The 23,837-nt window shown below is 40.0% G+C and overlaps 2 protein-coding genes across 2 annotated transcripts in view; one reads left to right on the top strand and one right to left on the bottom strand.

Moving 5' to 3' along the window:
• GPC3 (glypican 3) overlaps nucleotides 1–23,837 on the bottom strand; it is a 460,444-nt gene that overhangs the window by 400,994 nt on the left and 35,613 nt on the right. The gene's annotated exons all lie outside the window — the stretch shown is intronic.
• Nucleotides 283–897, top strand: LOC102274241 (thymosin beta-4-like). The gene has a single exon (XM_070365368.1). It carries the CDS (start codon nucleotides 350–352, stop codon nucleotides 482–484), a length of 135 nt encoding a protein of 44 aa, XP_070221469.1. The 5' UTR covers nucleotides 283–349; the 3' UTR covers nucleotides 485–897.

The raw sequence follows: 23,837 nt of genomic DNA, 5'->3' as shown, positions 1-23,837 counted from the left end.
AGATTCATCAGAATTATTCTACCGAGGTAGAGGCTGCCGTCAACCGCCTGGTTAACATGCAACTGCGGGCCTCCTACACCTACCTCTCTCTGGGCTTCTATTTCGACCGCGACGATGTGGCCCTGGAGGGTGTCGGTCACTTTTTTCGCGAACTGGCCAAGGAGAAGCGTGAGGGCGCGGAGCGTCTCTTGAAACTGCAAAACCAACATGGCGGCCGCGCCCTCTTCCTGGACGTGCAGAAGCCATCTCAAGATGAGTTGGGTAAAACCCAGGACGCTGGCATTCGGCGGCGGCCACAGCGCAGACCCGACTTCACTCGCTCGCAGTTCGCTTCGCACCCTCTGCAACCATGTCTGACAAACCCGATATGGCTGAGATTAAGAAGTTCGATAAGTCGAAATTGAAGAAAATGGAAACGCAAGAGAAAAATCCACTGCCTTCGAAAGAAATGATTGAAGAGGAGAAGCAAGTAGGCGAGTCATAATGAAGCGTGCACCGCCAGTATGCACTGTAAATTCCACAAGCATTGCCTTCTTATTTTACTTCTTTTAGCTGTTTAACTTTGTAAGATGCAAAGAGGTTGGATCGAGTTTAAATGACTGTGCTACCCCTTTTCACATCAAAGAATGGAGAACTACTGACAACGTAGGCCGCGCCTGCCTCTCCCATCTGCCTGTGTGGCTGGCAGGGAAGGAAAAGAACTTGCATGTTGGTGAAGGAGGAAGCTGGGTGGGATGACAGTGAAATCTAGAGTAAAAAGCTGGTCCAAGGTGTTCTGCGGACTGTAAAATGCAGTTTAATTGGAGTGCCATTTTTTTATTGTTCAAATGATTTTAATTATTGGAATGCACAATTTTTTTAATATGCAAATAAAAAGTTTTAAAACCTGAAAAAAAAAAAAACAAAACAGGACTCTATGGAAGCCGCCCTTCTCATAGAGAAGAACCTGAATCAAGCCCTGTTGGATCTGCATGGCCTGGCTTGTGCCCGCGGACACCCCCACATCTGTGACTTCCTGGAGAAGCACTTCCTATATGAGGAAGTGAAACTCATCAAGAAGATGGGTGACCACCTGACCAACCTCCGCAGGCTGGCTGGTCCCCAGGCTGGGTTGGACGAGTATCTCTTCGAAAGGCTCACCCTCAAGCACGACTAGGAGCTTCTGGAGACCGGTGGCCATTGAAGAACCCACCTGACATCAGGACTGCCTGAAGCCCCCCTCTGCAGCCATTAGGCAGCTTTTTAACACCCTGGAGCCCTCTCTCAAGCCTTGGACCAAATGGAAACAATAAAGCTTTTTGCAGAAAAAAAAAAAGAAAGAGAAAATAGTCTAAGTCACATCCTCTCTTATAACCTCATCCTAAAATACAGGGTAGGGCTTCTGTGATCATTGGGTAGACAAAAGAAAGGAATTATTGCCTTTTCCTTCTAGCCTTCCCTGAATTCCAGCGTCAGTCAAGGCTGGGAATCCAAGCTAGAAATGGAGAAAACTAGAAGAATTCCTAAGAGGAGGGCTGTACACTGCAACCAGCAGGTCAAGGGACTAGGCGACCACACTGAAGAGCCTGGGAACAACTGGAACATAACAGCTGGTTGGGCCAAGGCTTCTCAGCCCTAGCCTCAGCACTGACACAAACCCACTGTTTCTTTGCATTGCAAAAGCATATCACCCTCAAGCTGGATCTTCCAAAGATGATAACATTGGTTCCCATTTAATTATGAAAAAGGAACAATCAAACTAAGCAGATGACTCTGGGCTTTCCTCTACTGCCACAGGTAGAATTTCAATGCTGACTGACACTGACAAATGCCAGGTTTTGGAGGGAAATGGCAGAATCCCAAGATGCTCTCCTTGGGTATTCACTGTCCTTGTAAATTACCCAGGAACATTGTTTTTAAAAGAGAGCAATCACCTTGAAGTGCTGATGATTCTAAATTTGGGGATCACAGATATCGGTGGTTTTTACATGACATTTACATATGAAGACATTCTTAATGAAAAATATATTCTATACTGTTTAGCATAACACTGGCTGAAAAATATTCCACTATGTGTGCTGTTATAGGGCTGCAATTGAAATTCCAGTCGCTTTTGGAAAATGCTCAACATTTTTGAAGCTATTTCCTACCAATGAGTTTATCACACAATATATAGAACCCAACTGGCTACTTTAAATGACTCTAGGAGGCAATTGTATATCAAACTCCTCCATAATGGATTTTTTTTTTAATTGTTAAAGAAACTCATCAATCCTCAGTAATCATTTTAAAGTAAAACTGATTCACTCATAACTAAGCTACTGCTGCCCTGGCTCCCACAACAGAAGCCATGACCATGAATAACTCCAAATCACCCCCAATTCTGGAAGTGCTAATTACCTCCAGGGATGCTACACGGGCAGCTGAAAAGCCGGATGACCACAAGCAATTAGCCAATCAATTTCGCTTCAAATTGCCCCCAACACAATTGGCAGAAAGCCATACATGGAGTTTAAATGGCAGTCACCTATTTGAGAGGAAACAAAAGGTTTTAGCCTCCCACACTACATTAATAACCGCCATGATGCCCAAAATTACCACCATCCTAATCACATGTTGGGATTTAGGCCCTGCTCAGAAAGCAAACAGATTACTCATTGTTGAATACATTTTAGTCCATTAGCACCCATTAGCATACTAAGTAGGTGTCACCTAGGAAAACTGAGGGCAGTGTTCTGATGGGATGGGAAGGAGAGTCAGCCCAGCATAGGAAAAGGTGACAAAGAAAGGAGTATTTGGGAAACACTGGTGAGGGGGAACCAGAAAACAAAGCCCTTCTGGTTCCCATATTCCTTAAAGGGGAAAAGTAGGTGGCTGTCACAGATAATAATCTCATCAGTCTAACATCAGTCTCAAGCAGGATTTCAGAACACAGCATCAAGCAGATTTGTGAGCAAAGAAATAAGTAATCACAAGAAGCTGGCATAGTTTTATAAGAACAAGTCATGCCAGTAACCTCATTTCCTTTTATGATGGGAGTATTGGACTGAAAACTAAGGGAAAACAGTGGATATACTGCTTCTGGATTTCAAGAGGGTTGAGAACAAAGTGAACCATCACGTCCAAGACAGACTATTAGAGATTGGAAAGAATACTGCTAGCTGGTTCCTTCGCTGCTTTAATGGCTGTATCCAAAGGTGCCAGTTAATAGACTAATGTCAATCCAAAAGGAAATTTCTGATGGGGAACCTACGTGATCTGCTCTGCTCGGCATTTTTATCAATGGCTAGTATGATGGCGTAATGGTACACTGATCAAATTTACAAACTGCATGAAGCTGGAAGGCACAGTTAACTCATTTTGAAATCCTAGTGATCTCAACAGGCTACAGTTTTAGCTGAAATTTGACAAGATATTATTATCATATAAGACCAACACCCCAAACATGGGATGAAGGCTGGTGACATCAATTTGGAGAATTTTGCTTGACTTTAAGATCAACACTTCTTGACTCAATAGTGTCTTAGGCTGGCTGCCTCAATAAAAGAATCATATGTAGACTACAGGAGGTGAAGGCTACTCTGTGCTCAGTACTGGGCAATTCTGAGGGGACTAATCACCAAATAGAAGCTTATCCACATGAGAGTGACCAGTATGGCAAAAGAGTTTAGGGGACTAATCACCAAATAGAAGCTTATCCACATGAGAGTGACCAGTATGGCAAAAGAGTTACTAGGAGATTGACTTTGGCCCAAACTAACATAAAAACTAGCAATTAAAGCTGAACAAAAATCAAATGGGCTGCTTCTTAAAGGGTAGGATTCCTTCATCAGAGGAGGTTTTCACTCCAAAACCAAATGATCACTGGCTCAGAATACATTGTACAGAGGAGTCACATGAAGGCAGGAAGGCTGCATTTGATGGACCTCTAATGCTCCCTGTCAACTCTGAGATACTGTGACATTATGGAACCACCTTCCTTCATTTATAGAACTGAAAAAGGACACAGAACTAAAACCAAACCTCTTGGTAGTGAATTAACACAGGAAAAAATATTCTGAACCCAGAAGAGAGACTACAAAAATAGCAGACAACCCCCATGCTTTCTTGCTCCAAACTCCTTAGCGGTAGGGGTCTTGTTTGCATGGATAGCTTGGAGGTTTAAACTAACTTCACTTGGGTGGCTGAGATGTTTGTAATGAGGATGAGGGTAAAGAGAGTCAAATGGTGATGTGTAAACAACTTATTTCCCTGCCTTCTGTGAAAACAGTTTGATGTTTTTCTATAGACAGAGTGATTTATATGAAAAGGGACCAAAAAAAAAAAAAAAAAAACAACTAACCCACTTTAAGAATATTATTTGTGAAATGCTACTGAAAGTCCATCTAAGTCAAAGCATCTCTTCTATGAGCCCTTAATTAAGACATAAAAAATAATGGAGAGCATATCCATAAGCAGACAAGACCACGTTTTTGAGGAGTACAGCTGCATAATCCCATGTGTGTGTCTGAAAATGCACTGCAGCACATGGCATACAGTAGATGCTCCTGAATGGTTGCTGACCGGCTAACAAAAACAGAGAAAGAAAGTTTTTGAGGCATTTAACCAAAAACTGCCCTCAAAATTCCAGCCTATAGTATGACAGCAGGATTTAGAAGACCATCTTCTACTTGAGACAACTTAACAGGGCTCGGCCGTGTTAAGTTGTCCTTGCTGTTCCTGGACTTCTGGGTCACTGAACAAAGGACAGACTCCTAGACAGATTGCTCAGGGTCAGATCTCTGGAGCAGTTAGGTGCTTCCCCAGTGACATGGAAAATGCTGGCTCTCTCTGCACGTTGGGAGGTAACACCGAATGTAAAACTGGCCCGTTGCCTCTGGAAATGTTTCCTTGGACCCAAAGTCCTCCTTCTAGGGATAGCCTAGACAGCTTCTGCTCCAGGTATAAGTTTTCAAGTGCATGAAAAGATGTGACTAAACATATTCCCTTCGACACTGTGTGTCAGAGTAAAAAAGCAAATAACAAACCCAGGTGCCAACAGGAGAGGAGATGGATAGGAACATTACACAATCATTTTTAAAAAGGACAAAACCTTTCAGTACTTATTTTGAAAGACTTTGTAAGATATATGAAGTGAAAAATTATATTGTAAAACAGCACATATGGCACGGTCACATTTACATAGGGAAAAAATTGAGAGTGACTAGTGAGTGTGTGTATCGGAGAAGGCAATGGCACCCCACTCCAGTACTCTTGCCTGGAAAATCCCATGGGCGGAGGAGCCTGGTGGGCTGCAGTCCATGGGGTCGCTAGGAGTCGGGCACGACTGAACAACTCCACTTTCACTTTTCACTGTCATGCATTGGAGAAGGAAATGGCAACCCACTCCAGTGTTCTTGCCTGGAGAATCCCAGGGACAGAGGAGCCTAGTGGGCTGCCGTCTATGGGGTCGCACAGAGTCAGACACGACTGAAGTGACTTAGTAGCAGCAGCAGCAGTGAGTGTGTATGTACATACACAAAGGCACAGGAAATGGTTGAGGAAGGACACACACATCAAACTACCGTGTTTCCAGTCAGCATAGCCAGTCAGACAGAGGGAGATGGACAAAGGGGGACTTGGAACTTTTCTATTTTCACTTTTTACTCTCTAGATATTTCTGTATTGCTTTTTTTTGCATTAGGCACATCTAAATACTACACACACTTTTCCGTCTCAGAAAATTACATGCATAATTTGAAAAAATATCAAAAACTAAGGACTCAAGCTCTCACCAAGCCTCCACGGACTTCACAGAGGGCCATGCTGAAGGACCCACTTAGCTTCCCTGCTCCACTCAAGTCATTCCCACTCTCTCTTGGGGGTGAGGGGTTTCAGGGGAGAAAAGTTCTCAGGGTGGTACATAGCGCCAAGTGGGGGACAATTTATGAATAAGTGACTTTCTTAGAAAGTCAAAACCCAGGGAGAATCAACAATCCTGTCTCATTAGAACCCTTTCTCAAAGCCTTCTCGTAATCAACAACAGCAGTGCTCACTATGAAAATTATGTAATGCACCTACCAACTACTTGCCATTGTCGAAGAAAGATGGAGAAAATCTGGCACTTGAGGCAAAAAGAAACTCAGTAAAATGAAGGTGCTGATTCATAAGCCTCCAGGCAATAAAACCTTGATATGCATGTTCTTTTCTATCCAATCCTCCCAGACACACTCATGCACAAGTTGTTTAGGAAAAGAAAATGAGACAGCATCAAATAACTAGATTGAATCAACAAAGCGCTCCTGTAAATCACTCATGAGTGCTTCTTCGGTTAGACACCAAACACTTTCTGTGCTTCTTGAAAGAAAAGGTTAACGTGAAAAAGCACCTCCTGGACCAAGGTTTTCCTCATCAGAATGTGAATGGAAGACAACTCTATCCTCAATTTTGTTACCTGGAAAATAGGAACCATGTGTCTCCTGAAAGTATAAATGTTCTGAAGTGTTTAGCTTTATATAAATATAGAATTATCTGATCCCGGGGTCAATTTAGTGCGTCAAGTCTATCAAAGTGGAAGTGAAAGTCACTCAGTCATGTCCGACTCTTTGCGACCCCATGGACTATACGGTATAGTCCATGGAAATCTCCAGGCCAGAATACTGGAGTGGGTAGCCTTTCCCTTCTCCAGGGGATCTTCCCAATCCAGGGATCAAACCCAGGTCTCCCACATTGCAGGCAGATTCTTCACCAGCTGAGCCATATGGGAAGCCCAAGAACACTGGAGTAGGTAGCCTATCCCTTCTCCAGCGGATCTTACCAACCCAGGAATTGAACTGGGGTCTCCTGCATTGCAGGCAGATTCTTTACCAACTGAGCCATCAGGAAAGCCCCGAAGTCTATCAAAAGTGCCTGACAATGGTTCATTTTCAGCTTCAAACTTTAATTTGGACTTCATGAAATCCAAATTATTTTTTAAAGTAATTTTAAAAAGAGCCATAGAAGGCTCCCTGGTGAAGGCAGTACTTGAGGCAAAAGACAGTATAGAGCAGAGACTGAGAACTCAGGCTCTCAAGCGTGTCTGGGTTTGAAATTCCAGCTCTGGTACACAATAGCTTTGTGATCATGGGCAACTTATTGAACATCTGTAAAACATGGCATCAATAGTATCTACACTTCATATGGTTGCTGTGAGGATTCGATGACTTAATGGATATAATGAGCTTAGAATAGTATTATACTTGGTAGATAGTAGACACCTATTAGATTAAATATTTAAATTAAATAATTAAATATTGGCTAGTATTATATTGTTAATGAAGCAGACCAGAGATAAACAAGGTACTATGGGACACAGAAGAAGGTAACATAATCCAGTGGAGCGGGTAGACAGGGAAGGTTTCTTAAAAGAAATGATATCTGAGTTACTTCTTAAAAACTGATAGACACTAGAGGAAGGATATAAACCTGGAGGCAGAGAGATTAGTTAGGAAGTGGTTTAAAAGTCCAGACTAGAGGTAAGCATTGAAACCAGGGCAGTGATGGTAGAGATAGTGAAGACGAATAACTAGCAGGATTTGGTGGTGATTGGCTGCAGGGAAAAGAAATCAGGAAGGAGTGGGCAGATGCCAGCACTTGAGCAAGTTGCTTATCCTCTCTGGACTTCAGTTTTCCTCATCCATAAAATGGAGATAATACCACCTACCTAACAGGATTATTGTAAGTAAATCAATTTTATTTTAAAACCCATAACATAGTGGGGACTTCCCTGGTGGCTCAGACAGTAAAGAATCTGCCTGCAAAGCACGAGACATGGGTTTGATCCCTCGGTCAAGAAGATCCCCTGGAGAAGGAAACAGCAACCGACTCTAATGTTCTTGCCTGGAGAATTCCATGGACAGAGGAGCCTGGCAGGCTATAGCCCATGGGGCCACAAAGACTCAGACATGACTGAGCTACTAACACTAACATAGTTGCACCCAGTAGACAATTAAATTGAAACTCTATTATTATAATTATTATTAAAAATAATTACAGCATTGGCTCAGATGGTAAAGAATCTGCCTGCAATGCAGGAGACCCAGGTTCGATCCCTGGGTGGGGACAATCCCCTGGAGAAGGGAATGGCTACCCACTCCAGTATTCTTGCCTGGAGAATTCCATGGACAGAGGAACCTGGTGGGCTACAGTCCTTAGGGTTGCAAAGAGTCGGACCCAACTGAGCAACTGACACTGGAACAGGCCTCTATATGATAACTAGGCCAAGAGGCTCAGGATCAGGAAGAGACTTGCCCAATGATACACTATCTGCTTAGTGGCAGAGCCATAAACAAAAACTCTTATCTTCTGCATCCTAGTCAATGGCTGTTTTTTTTTCCTTCCCACTATATCATTCCAAGTGATTGGCTAGAGATGCTCTCCTCCCAAAGATTATGGTGAGATCACCCACATGGTTAGCAGTCTTCTCCTTCCAGTGCCAGCAATGAATAAGATTCTAAAACAGACTGGAAGACCACCTCCTTCTACTCACTGTAAAAACTGCCCATACTTCCTAATCTGGTAGTTTTTCTCCCATCTCTCATCATGAAAATAGAAAGCTCAGTGTACATAACAAAGTTGAATCCACCTTGCTATTTCTACAGATGTTGGGACTTTAACTGTATCACTTCCCAAGAGAATTAAATGGTATACAGTAGCTTCATTATGATCAGAACAACCACAGCTGGGCTCCTAAATGGTGCAACTCCTCCAATGCCTCTCCTGGGCTTTAGTTTTGCTATTGCTATTTTATTTCTTTAAGGAATGTTTATTGCACTCAGTTCACAAACATGAGTAAAGTTTCTAATTCTACAGACCAAAATACAGCCCCTCTTAAAAAGCAACATAGGTGAGGACAAAGTAACTACATTTGAGAAAGTAGATGGGAGGCAACATTTGAAATAATAGTTCTTCCCTCAAGCCAAGTTGGCATCTGAGTGGTAGCAGAATATGCCAACGATCAGTACTGAAATGGGTATTATTAAATCTGGGAATTCTGACTTAAGTGCCATTAAAATAACTGAGGCTACTTACTTAAGTCCATTAAATAATCAGAAATTTGAAACTATTTATTCAGACTAGGATTCTTCATAGAATCAGATTAGAGCAGAATGAAATCTAGAGATTAGTCAGCCTTGTGGTTCTCAACAGTTTGGGGTACATAGACCCCCAAATCTGATTTGAGATATGTGCTTTCTCTTCCAAAAAAAGTCACATATACAAAACATTTTATATACAGTTTCAGGGGCTTTGTGGATCCCCTGCAACCTGTCCAGTTAAAAGACCAATGTGGTAATCTACTCACCTCTTTGGACAGACAATTTACACTTCAGAAAGGTTAACTTGATCAAGTTCCATTAAGAAAATAGCCCTAAATTTTAAAATGTGAATTACACATAACAACTCTAATTTGTAATAGCCCCTTACATGAATGAGTGTATAGTGCTGTTTGGTTTAGTATGCAATTTTATATGTACATCTTCATATTCTCCTAAATAAGATAGATTGGAAAAGCAGCTGCTCCATTTTATAGATGAGAACCCAAGGTTTAGAGATATTAAAGTTCCACGAACATGTGTTGAAAATCTATTTTGTGCATCTACCCACCAACACTCAGTTAGGAGGCAGAGATACAAAGACGGGCTCAAAGAAGATCCTTGAGGAGCTTCAGTTCAGTGAGGGGGACAGAAATCCTCCTCCTTCATCCAAAGCACATCATTTCTAGTTTGGCCAGGGGGCAATAGTTGTAAAGAATCCACCTGCCAATGCAGGCGATATAGGAGACGCGAGTTCAATCCCCGGGTTGGGATGATCCCCTGGACAAGGGCATGACAACCCACTCCAGTATTCTTGCCTGGAGAATCCCATGGACAGAGGAGCCTGGTGGGTTGCAGTCTATGGGGTCACAAAGAGTCGGACAAAACTGAAGTGACTTAGCACAGCACAGGATACAGAAGGGAGCATGGAGCAGGCAGGCCTGAGCAAAGCGGCAGAGAGACAGGCAAGTTTGACAAAAGATCCGCGCTGGCTGCAGGTCCCAGAGCTAGAAGAATGACCAAGGTGGAACTGGAACCTCTATATTTGGGTCCTAAGGCTGGTATTTCCCCATGGTATGAGCTTCCCAAGGACTTGGAAATAAGACGAGGTTGAAAAATCATTCTGGGAGCATAGCTTCAGTCACATCAGGAATAAATCCACCTAACTCTTCAATTTTCAATAAACGTCACTCTCAGTACATGCTCAGTACCTGTAAATCTGCTTTAGCACAGGAAAATTAATTAGCCATGATTCAACTTAAACATGAGATAATTAAGTATGTAAACCTGAAACAGTTTCTGCCTACAAGTGACCGTGTTACTATACTCAGATGTTCTCCCTCCAGCTTCTCCATTTTCTAATCTTGCTTCCTTTGTGTTTTGCTTTGGCTCTAACTATTTCTCTTTTCTTTACTGTTTCGCTGGTAATCAGGGCCTCTGAATGGCCGGGTAGAAAAAAAGAAAACAAAAGTGATTCTTAGAGAGCCCATACAACTGTATTCTAAGTACAAAGCCACATTTCTACTCTAGTTTCACTGTCTGTATTAAAGATGTCTGGAAAAAGAATAATAAGTGTGCAGTGGGGGTTGGTAATAGCTGCATGGGTTGACACAGAGAGGATTGTTCAGCTATATTTTAAATGTTTTTCTTCTTGTCTTACCTCCCTGACCTCCCACTGCCAGTGGCCCATTCCCCCACCCTTCTCAACCCATCCCCTAAAATGTCCTGAGCATTTTTGAATCATGATGAATTATTTCCCTTTTCAGAGTCTCTATATTTGTAGCACTGTATTTAATATGATTTGCAGTACACATGTTTAATTTGAATATTGCTCATTTTTCAGTACTGAGTATATTTTAAGTTCGTTGAATCCTTTATTTTTTTAATGACCTCTGGAGGACAAAATTTTCTGTGGGTAATATTATCACGATATAATGTAAGACATAGAAGAGTTTTGATTTATAAAATTGGCTTCCATATAATTTTTCAGCATCACACGGGTTCAATACCTGTGTCAGGAAGATCCTCTAGAGAAGGAAAAGGCAACCCACTCGAGTATTCTTGCCTGGGAAATCCCATGGACAGAGGAGCGTGGTGGGCTACAGTCCATGGGGTCGCCAACAGTCAGACACGCCTGATATGCACACACACAAATATCTATTATATCAAGTCAGACCTACCCACTGAAGGCCTAAATGATAACACTAAACTTAATGATAATCACAAGTTTATCATACATTTGTATGACAACTAAAGCATTATCTTATTTGTGTCTCATAATAATTTGAGATTTAGAAAAGACTAAGATTATCCCCATTTTACAGACAAAGAAAATGAGGCTCAAACAGGTTGAGTGGTTAGTTCAAGGTCACACAGCTTTCACATGACAGAAAGGAACAAGAAATCAAAGGTAAAAGTTTTTCACATATGCTTAAACCCCTAGGATAAAAAACATCACAGATCTCTCACCTTGACTTTAAAAGTGTTAACAACGGCTTGTGAAAAATGAAAAGCCTTGAAGGAAGGCAGAATAAAAATCTAAGAGACAATCACTGATCTTTTATTTTTAGACTTCAAGCTGAATCAAGTTCTTAAAAAAAAAAAAAAAAACCAATAAAGCCCAGACATTTTCATCATAACAAAATAAATAATTCAGTCAGGCTTTAGAGGACTCCTGCATTATGATTGGCTATTTGATATATTTGTGACTTAGCCGCCACTAAACTGATTAAAGCTAACCTCACTGACGCAGTTATGTCGACAGAGCCTGTGACACTGACAGTTATGAATGGAAAGTGTAAATAACAATAAATAACCTGAAGCTTCCACATTTATTCCTAATGGAGGATTTAGCACTTTCAAAAGTCAAATGCCTGATAGGCTAAAAATTACAGCTTTGGTCTATCTGGCGCCAAAGAAACTATTGAAATTCATCACTGTCCTCTCTTTAGGAAGATCTCCACAGAGCCTCGGGTTCTTCCAGGCAGACAGGCAACTTTGACTTAAAAACAAAAAAACTCTGATTCTCTGAGCTGCAAGCAGATGTAGAAGTTATCTGGTCTAACCCCACATTTCATATATGAGAAAATGAACAAAGGCCCAGAGAAATGAAATTAATTGCCTAAGGTCATCCAGTGAGTCATGATGGAGTCACAGCTACAAGCTGCTATCTTCTTATTCCCTGTCCAATGCTCGTCACTAGACCACACAACAAGGAGAAATCTCCACCCAGGATACACAGGCAGCCTGCCTGCCTGCCTCCCTCCCTCTCTCTGTCTTTCTCTCTCTCTCTCTCACACACACTTATACACACAGACATCAAATATGAATAATAATGGACCTATAAAGATAATTGAGTCCATATTCTCTGTGCTGAATTTCTATTGGTCTTAACAGAAACAGATCAAGGACTCTCAGATGTAAAATTATATGCAATTTTTCAAGTCCACCTCATGATTACCAATTAATGCCCTATTTTAAGGCATACCTGAAAAGAACATGTACACTCTCCGCTTTATCACTAGCATTGCTTTTAATGAGTGCAGTATGATTCCATTTTTGTAAGAAAATCTACATATGCGTATTTGAATATATGCAGAGAGAAAGCCAGAAAACTTATGGTCATCTCTAGGTGTTAGGATTCTGGGTGGTATTTATATTCTGTTTTATATTTACCAATAGTTACCAATTTTTCTTTCAAAACAAACACCTATAATTTATGTAGTATCAACGGGATAGCAGAAAAGGAATAAGATTAGAAATGTTACAATATTCAGACATATAAAGTCTTGGTATTTTTCAGGCTCCAAAATAACTTCACAACCTCAATGCATGGTCAACTAGGCTTATAACATAAAATATGCTCAATTAGAATTTCCTTCCTGGGAAACTAAAAAGCCTTTGAATCTGGTCATCATCCCTTTCCATGTGTACATTTAGTCTATAGAATATGGAAAGCAATTTATTAAGTTACTGTCCCCAGAGGGCCTCTCATTCAAATTTAGGAGTGGCTAGCTCAACAAGCAGTATGTTGTCCTGGAACATCTTCACTAAATTGATCTGATAAAGGAAAGGACAGTTTAAGTTAGTTAAGTGTGACTAACAACTACTTTCCAAGAATAACAAACATCAGCTAACATTTACTGAGCACTTGCTGTATACTAGGCACTATTCTAAGTTTTACAAGCATCATATCATTTATTTCTCACAACAACTGTGTGTGTGTGGTTAGGTCCTATTATTTATTATCCCTGTTTAAGGAAATTGAGGCTTAGAGAGGTTAAGTGTGCTCCCCTAGGTAACAAGATTCAAGCTCAAAGTCAATTTGTTCCAGAATCTATTCTCTTAAACACTACACTACTTTTTATTATTTTTTTCCATACCTGGAGTAACTCTAAATCACTGCTAATAAAGTGTTTCCAAGTAGAGTTTCTATCAGGTTTGCTTTAATAAGCAAAGCTCGTTATAATTAGCAGCCCCAATTAATGGGCTTGCTCAAGTCCTTCAAGCAAATTAAACATGCCTTCCTACAAATCTTATATACACTATTAATTTGTTTAGCAGATTCTTTCATAAACTTCAGTCCAAGTCAAATTATCACAATATTCAAATTAACAGAGCCAAAAGTTAATGAGAGTTCACTCTAGATCATTAATTTTTGCAAAATATTTACCTCCTGCCTTGCCTTCACTTCTGCCATTTCAGCACTTACTGCTACACTTACAGTTACACTTACGGCACTGTACAGACGTATGTTTGCATTATTATAGTTTTCATATAACGGGCTTCTGGCCACTTTCAAAATAAAAAGGAAAAGCCCAACTGTGGTCTTGCTTTATTTGTGAGACATTTCTAACATAGTCTCTAAAGAACTATGCTTTAATAATTTGTTAAAAACCCAGTCTAATGCCAAATAAATATACAATAGAAGAAAATGCCCAAGTTGACATATGTAATTAACACTTGCATTCAATGTTCTTAAACAGTCCTCTCTCTTGTTATGCCAAGTCTGATGGTCCAGCATTCTGGTGTCTAAATTAGTACCAGTCCACCCAACTCCCCAGACAAATAAGCATAATTAGACTGCTTCTGTCTAGCTTCTCTCTCCCATGTACATCATATAGGCAAAGCTTCAGATCGGTTCTGAGTTCCTTATTTTGACTAATACAGGTCACCTTCTCAACCCTCCCATGTTTACATTCACACAAAAGAAAACAAGAGTACCACAAAGCTCCAACTGGAAACACTTAAAAATATAATCAGTGAACATAAAGCACATTGAAATCTCTTGAGGAAAAGTGTGTACAAACCATACCTTTAAAATATTGAACACTGCTATTACAGTCTTAATACGCCTAATATAGAAGATATGAGCAGAGAATTCAAGTTCAAGGAGTCCAGGTAAGTGTTTCCTCTAAATAGATTTTATGAGCAAAGAAATGACAGACCCCCATGTTTCTCTAACACTGTCGTGCCCACATTTTAACTAGGCCAAGAAAGAGAGGCCCTGTGTGGTACGGCTAACTACTTATGGGAGTGATTTCACCATACAACTATAGCAAATTTATTTCAGTTCCAGATATCACTTTCCCCATTAACTCAGGAGACCAAAGGAGCATAACCGCCTTCCTTTCATCCCTGTCAAACTCAGCAAGTTTCTCAGGAAGCAAATACTATTTAAATCATTTTCATAATTCTAAAATGCCTGTAAGACAAGCCCAGGGTCTAATTATGCCACTTAAATTTGTTGAAGATGTTTGGGTTTTTCTTTTTTTAATTTCAATACCGAAAGAGCCCAAGGGTTTAAAGCCCTAATAATCTAATAAACTTTGTTAAGTGAACATTGTAACAGATACGCCTGGATGGGATTTTGTAAATACCAGACAATTTCCCCTGATCTTTATCAGGGAAAAGAAGTCTAAATCTTTGGCAGGAAGAAATTAAATGTAGTGCAAAATAATAACATCTGGCCAGATTGTGTTTGTCAGAGTAGCAGCCCCTTTAGATGTCAGCCTGAAAAGTACTAAAATGAACTCTGAAGGGGGTGTGTGCGATTCTTTATGAGGCAATAGGAAAGGCTGCCGTGCTGCCATAGAATACTCGGAGTACAATTAACTCGCCAGAGTATGTCCCTACAGAGAATCGTTTCACATCAATGGAATTTGAAGCCTTATGCCAAATAAAATTTGGGGGCCATTCTTGAGGCATTTTGTTTATTTCTCCATTACTGTACAGATTCCTAACAGCACTTTCTATTTCTCAAAACTCTCTACGATCATTTTTATCACTTCGTAAATCTTATTTTTATCTTCTACCTCCAAGGGAGACAGTGTGGCTCAATGAAAAGAGCAATGACTTTGAAGTTAGAAACTTAATGCTGCCACTTACTGGTTATGTGGCCTTGGGCAGATTGCTTAATGGCTCCAAACTCGAGCTTCCATGTCTGTGAAATGGGGATAATAATACCTAGCCATATCACTACCATAAGGAAGATTAATCAAACCTAACACACAGTCTTTCAGTAAACTTCGTTAACCTTGCTTCTCCTTCATGTAAGTGATCCAGATGAATTCAAATGTCTAACCTCACAAATGTCTAACCAGCTATCCAGAGGCCTCTGACCTTCAAGAAGGCTTAAGTTATGCAAGTATACACTATCTTCCCCTCCCATCAAAATACAAACAAAAGCCTTCAAGGTTATATTTGAAATAATATGTGTATCATTTAAGCCTCTTCTTCCACTATCACCCATCTCAACCATCTGGCAGAGATTGCCAGAAAGAACATACTTTGTTTTTCTACTAATGATTACTTTGATGCATGAGATAGCTTAATTGTTTTTCCTCTGATTTTTTTAAGCTGGCATTTAGAGAGGGAGAATTCTGGTCATTTCATAATTTAAAAAAAAAAAAAAAGGTTTTCCTAATAACTCGTTCCAGAATATGTACCACAAAACAAGGCTAAGCTGCTGATTTATCTGATAGGCCAGTGTGTCTGTTTCAAATGTTAATTGCTAGAAAGAGTACTATTTTTCCAGTCCCTAGGGAATATGAGTGTGGACAGAAGGCTTTGGGTATTCTCCCACCTACTGCTCTGCTGGACAGGAACAGGCACTCTGGCCTCACTGGATGAGTTTCTCTAGCTACCCTTCATGGGCTGGCATGTGGGAGTCAACACGCACACTACTTCAAAGAATAGTTCCAGGGCCCATTTTCCCAGCTGGGAAGGTGGGAAGGATGCCCAGAATCCATGCTCCAGGCCGAGACTGGTGGCAGGCAACATTTCACCACCCTCCCAGGGCCTTTCCAGCTACCAGAGCACAGACTCCAGTGCAACTCTAGACCAAGATTATTTCCTAGTAAATGGTCAGAAAGGTCTCAAATCTACAGGGGAAAAAAGGCAATGCTGATAGCAGTACTATAAACAGGAACTCATTCAGACTAATGGTCAGTGTCAAAGATAACTGCATAACAACAACAATAATCCTTTAAACTTTTCAAAGCATTTTTATATACATTACCTCTTTTGGTCCTCAAAAGCTCTGGCAAGTTGGTAGATCGGGTGTTATCACACACATAAGAAAACAAATTCAGACACTTTAAATTACTTACCAATTTTTACACAGCTACTGTCAGAATAGGAAATAGAACATATTTTTGATTCATCTAAGGCTAACATCAATTAGGCAAAATCCAAAGGCTATATTGAAAGCCTAAGGAAGATATTGATACATTTGACTGGAAGTGTTATTAAAGCACCATAAAAAAATGAATATTGTATTAACAAATCAGTAAAATCAATTTATAACATATAAAATGGGTTATGATCCTGAATATATAAAGAGCTCTTAAAATCAATAATAAAAGGGCATTCCAATAAGAACAATGAATAGCTAAATTTTTTAAAAGATGAAAGAATATTATTGAGAAAAATCACAAAATAAAAAGTACAAATGATCAACAAAGTTTCCTGACAAGAAAAGAGTACTATTTTTTTCACCTAAACTGGGGTTATTCTAAAAGGGCAAATGGTCAGGAAAATGGACATTCATACATTGCTAGCAAGAGAAGAGATACAACTTGATGGAAATAAAATAGGCAATAAATGTGAGAAACCTTAAAAACTGCATAAGCCCCTGACCCAGCAATTCCAGTTCCAGGAATTTATCCTAAGGAAATAAAGATATGCATAAATACTTACATGGACATTATTTTACTATGGTCTACTGAAAGCAACTGAAATTTCTAACAATAGAGAGAGTTGGATTAATAACATATGAGAAAATAGCATGACTAAGTACTAGGTAACCTCTAAATATTCTATTACTATTATATTATACAAATATTTACATGGAAAGATGGTTATATTGCATTACTTGAAAGAGCAGTGTAATCCATTTTTTAAATATATACATACCTATATCTGTACAATACTGAACAAAAGTATGTTAAATTATATACTAAAACATTAATAGTAGTTATCCTCTAGGGGATAGAATGTGGGTCATTTTATTTTCTACTGTTTCATTTCTTTGTGGGTTTTTTCATTGTATCTAATAAACGTATATTCATTTGTATACTAAAAACTTATTTAAAAAAAAGAATATTCTCAAACAAAGTTTGCTATATTACTTTAAAGTGCCCACAGTAATCAAGAATGACATATAAGAGTATATCTGGAAAAGGTGATCGATGCCACCATTCTTGTTATTCTTGGTCACAAGATGTACATCTTTGGCTTTGCACTTTGTTCACAGTTCTCTGTGAAGAGGTTAGGCTGGAGGAAAAGACCAGCCAGGGAATGGCGAGGCTAGATGCAGAGACAGAGGTTCAGGTAAACATAAGACATTCCATCTCAATGGGAAAGCATCAATCCACTATCTAGACTTTTAAGATCTTACATCTGAGTAGACTTCAAAACCTAGGAATAAATGCTGTAGGCAATAGCTTATACTTTTCTGTCCATCTGGTCATCGTGGTAGTGATTGCAGAGGAAGTGGAAGAGACAGTAATTTGCTTCTATTAATATTACTTATTTTAATTGTGTGTGTATGTGTATGTTGCTGAAACATTTACTGAGTGTCCACTATCTCACTGGGGGATACAGGGTTGAGGTAGAATACACATAAGCCCCACCTTCAGAGAGGTTATTCTCTAGTAAAGGAGATTCATGTTAATAAAATAATCATTATATATCACTATCAACTTGGTAAGTGCTAGAAAGAACATAGGATCCCAGGAGAGGGAATACAGTAGAACTTGTTCTAATCTGATAATTACATTTCAGTTAATCAAGTCCAGTACTAATGCTAAAGAACTTCAACCAAAGGAGGGAAGCAAGATAAACATCCTTATTTCATCATTTTTGTTCTCCTTCCTCTCCTAATCAACCCAATGAAATCAGAGTCTGCCATTGCTACTTAGATCAAGAGGCTACATTAACTCATTCAGACCACTAGGGGACTATGGAGAAAACATAGACTCTTTTTAGTCTTAAGTATACACATACACACAGAGAAAGAATGAAAACACACAGAAACGCTATTCTCTGAAAACATAGTTTTCTCTGAATGACAAGATTATGAGTGGGTATATTAGAGCATTGCATATTAATTAAATGATATTATAACATGAAAAGCATTTTTAATGTATATGTGCCAGGTATCTGACATTCAATACTGCAAAGCAGGTATTATATTTCATACACAATGATGCTTATAAATGTATGAGAAGGAATAACAAAAACAATGGCTACCATGCATTTGGTTCCTATAGACCAGCACAGAGCTGAGTTCTTCCATCCTCACTAGATTTAACCCTCTTTAATTCATGGCTCAGAGAGAAATGACTTGCCCTGGGTTACAAAGAGAGGAGGTAGGAGAGCTGGGACTTAGATTCCAGTCTACCTGAAGCCAGAGCACGTGCCCGTCTCATTATGCCCCCACCCCCTGCTTCTTGCCTAGGTGTTTTGCCCTTTCCAAAGGGATAACTACTTACCAAAGGGCTAGCTAGGAAGTCCAGAAAGACTTGTACCTAGTAGGCAATTAATAATGTTTAAAGTTTAGTTTAAATTTACAGAAAGATGTGTACTGATTTACCTAACTCCCTCACTGGCCCTTCTCTTTGATCAAGAGCCACATCTGTCTGGAGAATTCATACAGGCAATCTCTTCCAAGAATCTCTGCCCTCTGGTTGAAATTAATCTCTTCCAACCCCACAGCCCCACACAGAGGTGAATTTCCTATGAAGTTAATGAAACAAACTACAGGGACCCGCACTTGCAAGCCTCCTTCTAGAAGAACCACAGGCATTTGGTTTTTGCACATTTGTCTCCTTTTTTTAAGAGGGCCTTCAAATTCTGTAACCTTTGAGCCTTAAAAAACCTGGATCCTGATGTATGGCAAAACCAATACAATATTGTAAAGTAATTAGCCTCCAATTAAAATAAATAAATGTAAAAAAAAAAACCTGGATCCACTCCTAACCCCTATAGAGAAACCGGCTAACATTTTTTTACTGAATTTCTCATAGGATACTCATGTATAAAAGTCTTGGTTTCTGAAATTTGAGCTATTTGAAAGTAGGCATGAAGTAGTTTTTATCTTTGAATTCCCTATACCTGCCTGCCTGCAGACGTGCTAAATACTTGCTCAGCAAATGTTACTTAGTTAAATATAATAGAATTCCCCTGCAAGAAAGCTGGAACTGGGGAGATTGTCCTTGACCATGAAACAAAATACAGTGACTATAAAACACGTGGTGATTAAGGGCACAGGCTCTGGAGCTGTATGTCCAGGTTCAACTCCTGTCTGCTCCATGTATTTATTGGCTATGCAACTTTAGACAAGTTACTTAATCTCTCTAAGCCTCTACTTCCTCAGCAATAAAATGAGGCTAATAATAAATAGTACCAACTTTGCGGGTTGGTGTGAGGTCTAAATGAGATAATATAAGTAAAACACTTTAGAACAGGAAATTTTTCATTCATCTCTCACGGACTTAAATACATATTCAGACAGGAGGTTTGTGATTCTTACTGCAAAAGCCTTCAATTTCTCTCCTCCACACCAGCTCCACATCTCCTACCTCTGCCACCTAGACTCATTCAAACCCAGCCCAAGTGATCCCAGAGCCTGCCATCTTGAACTTAAACTCCACGGCTGAACTGAGAAGCAAGGGAGGAGACCACAGACATGAAACCCAGTTCAGCTTTTGCAGGTGGCCTGGATGTGAGCTGATGGAGCCTGAAACTAAAATCAGAGAAACAGAGCTACAAGGCAATGGTATGTGATTAATGAGATGACTGAGACCTAGGGAAGGCAAAGGGGAACAGAATGTGGGGGAAAGATGGGAGGAAGTATGAAAGAAGCAGCAAGACCTGATGACTGAATGAAAGAGCAGACAGCAAACGGAGGAGTACCACGGTGTGCAGCAGCCCCTGGAAGCATCTCACAGTCAATAGAAGGAAAGGTGTTTTTCATTTCTGTGATACCACTTCCAGCTTAAAGGCAAATTGTTTGTACCTCCACTCGATTGACAGGAGAATTCAAATCTCTGGAACATATGCTTCATTACTCCGCTATCAGGTAGTACAACTCAGTGAGACAGAAAGAGGAGGAGGAACATATGTTTTCAGAAAGTAAACAAATCCCAGTAGGGGAGGGGAGGGAGTAATCACTCCAGCCAAAAGTGGTATTTTTCCTGGAAGCTTCTAGAGGGCAGGGACAATTTCCTTTAATTTGCTTTGTCAGGCCCACTAGTGAGAAGGTGGGCAGTGATGAAGGCAGCTCCAGGGGGGAGTTCAGAAACAAGGGGCACAGGCTGGGGTAAAGGGTTAATCTGCACAATCTCGTCACCCCACTCTTGGCCCAAGACAGTCCCCACCTGCCCACTGAGTCATATTTCTAAGCTCCTTTTATTAAACAGTTTTCAGTCTAATGACTGACTTCTAAATCAATAGCGGGCACAGGAAAGGTTTACAACTGTACCCACATGCCTCCCCCCACCCGGAACCGTCTCTGGCTCTGCTACAGCCACAGAATTTTGAAACTGAATTAAATCCAAAAAATTCTTAGTTTAAAACCAAAATAACTTTAAACGCCCAGTTTCCAATTGTTTTTCCAATAGTACTAATAATTAATCACATTTTTAAAAAACTTTATAACCAAAATATCTCTTTGAGTCAACACCATAAAAGTCCACTAATTAAAGCCAGCATCTTCTGGCCTCTGATGAGAAATTCACCCTTTTATAATGGGATTACTAGAGCTTTGCTGTACAGATGAGTGGTTTGATTAATAATTTACATTTTTGAGGATATATAACCTCACTCATGGTCATGGTCTGCGTTCCTAAAATTCTCTGAGTCAGTTTAATGTTATTATATTTGGTCTTGGCAAATGAATTAAGTCCTGATTAGACATCAGTGTAATTATTTTCTCCTGTATGTTGTTTTTGAAAAAGAAAGGGTTGTGACAGAATGGCCCGCAGTTTGTGCTGAGGACTCACTGCAGCTCAGCATGGGCAGGAGAAGTGTCAGACTAGGCAGCAGGAAAAAAAGTGTGAAATGGAGAAAAATTGCTCAGTACTCACTTAAAACCCCCACCACATTATAAAAACTAAATTAACAAATGATTGAATCTCAAAAACATGTTTATCAACATTCAAGCAATTATTTAGTCACATATTAACTGTGAAGGAAAAAAGCTTTGCTTGAATAATGTCCCTAAACAGTTATTTCAAGCAGAAATGACTGGAGAAATTGCTCTGAGCTGATGGAAAAGGGTGTTCTAACCAAGGACAATTTTATTTAGGGGGGAGTGGGAGAGACAGCAATCTGACAGAGAAAAAAGAGCAGATGGAAATGGAAAATAAGGGAGCAGAAAAAGAAAAGAAGCGCAAAGCACTGCCCCCACCCCATTCGTCTCTTCCATGGAGAGCAGGTAGGAGAAAGCCTTCCAGCACTGGATGAAGACAGCGTTTTTCTTCCTCTCTGCCCTGGTAGAATGGACCAGAAGATGCAATGAAACCATGACCTGAACACAGCAGTGTCTTTGTGATCTAGCCTTCCATTTGTGTGTAAAATACACCAGGTAGGGGCCTTCCGAGAAGATTTCAGAAGCTTAAAAAAGGATTGCTCATGGAAGTACTGGCATTTCAAACAACACAGCTTCATATCTATGAATGCATAAAATAAACCTCTCTTTCAAAGGGTCCTTTGCCTAAGTGCTCTCTCACCTGCGCACTGGAGCTGCTTCAGCATCACCTACACTTGGTAAAAGTTGTTAAATTGCATCAGGAACTCTGGCTTTATCTAGGTTACTGTCTGCAATGGTAATGCATCATTTATCTGGCCCATGTGGGGTAAAGCAGCCATAAAATGAACTGTCTAGATAATACTGCATGCATATAGTGTTTTACAGTTTTCAAGACATTTTCGCATATATTACCTCTACTCCTGAGGGAAGCAGGACTGTAATTATTGTCTCCATTTTGCAGATAAGAAAACTGAGGCTATTAGAGTCTAAAGAACCACTCAAAGACATAAAGCCCATAAACAGAAAACCAGAATTTAAATTTTTCTGACTCCAAGTCCAGCATGTCCTCCTTCGCCTTTCAGCACCAAAAATATTTTTAGCCATTCAAAATGGAAATATTCAGGGGAAAAAATGAACATAACTTGATCTTTCCCTATCAATTCATAGCCATCACTAGGGACATTAGTTGTTGGATCTACTATAACCTAGGGGCTATGAGGCACGTAGCAATATAAGCCTCTATAAGATGCTCCCAGCTGCCACATTCAATGGGTACTCGAGTCACTTTTATGTCCTCTATTCTTACTGTCACTCGTTAACTTCTTGCTCCTCATATGTACTTTCCTCTGGCAGTCTTTCAAAAAACGCTTCTAGTTAACTGCTTATCTACTAGTGACTAGAAAACTAGAAAATCAAGTTTGTAAAGACTGTGCATAAATGCAGAACAGTAGTAGGCTCTGAACAAGGACCCAGGAGCTCTCAGATGAGTCAACTACCTAATCAGGAGCTTCATTTTAGGTGCAGAGATGTTTTCTGCTTTACCCAGCATTTCTCCTCTCTGATAGAGAGACTTCCAGTTGTGAGAGAGGCAACTTCCAGAAAAGCAAAGTGTTGCTACATTCTGAAGAGTATTCTCACTCCAAGTCAGTGGTAACTTGGGGAAGACTGGCATCCTCTACCATACAGAAAACACCTGGACATACCCCAAATATTTCCTGGGTGTGTGTGTGCTAAGTCACTTCAGCTGTGTCCAACTCTTTATGACCCCATGGACTGCAGCCTGCCAGGCTCCTCAGTCCATGGGATTCTCCATGTGAGACTACTAGAGTGGGTTGCCATGCCCTCTCCAGGGGATCTTCCCATACAAGTTTAAAATTCTACAAAGAAAGCAGAACCCAAGGCTTGAAGATAGATAGGTGGTGGAGATATGATGAAAAATTCAGAATTCTATCCCATTTTTCTTCTCAAGGACCACAAATCCTGCAACTTCTTAATTTTGTTTTACCTCAAGCACACTAAGAACAAGGAAAACCATGTCACATGATGGCTTGGAAAAAGCTGGGCATCAATGAGTTTCCTCATCTGTAAAATGGAGATGATTACAGTATGAACTTCATAGGGCTGCTGGGAAAATTGAATGAGAGATAATTATGTAAAAGTAAGCATCATATAGTAGGCACTTAACAAACTGTTACTATCGCTATTATTATTATCATTATCATCATCATCATCCTCATTATTAGGTAGTGGAGAAGAAAAAGAGAAAAGGAAAT

Source organism: Bos mutus, chromosome X (genome assembly GCF_027580195.1).
Source record: "Bos mutus isolate GX-2022 chromosome X, NWIPB_WYAK_1.1, whole genome shotgun sequence".
NCBI lineage: Eukaryota > Metazoa > Chordata > Mammalia > Artiodactyla > Bovidae > Bos > Bos mutus.
The sequence above is the reverse complement of the archived record's forward strand: the minus strand, read 5'-3'. Positions and strand labels throughout refer to the sequence as shown.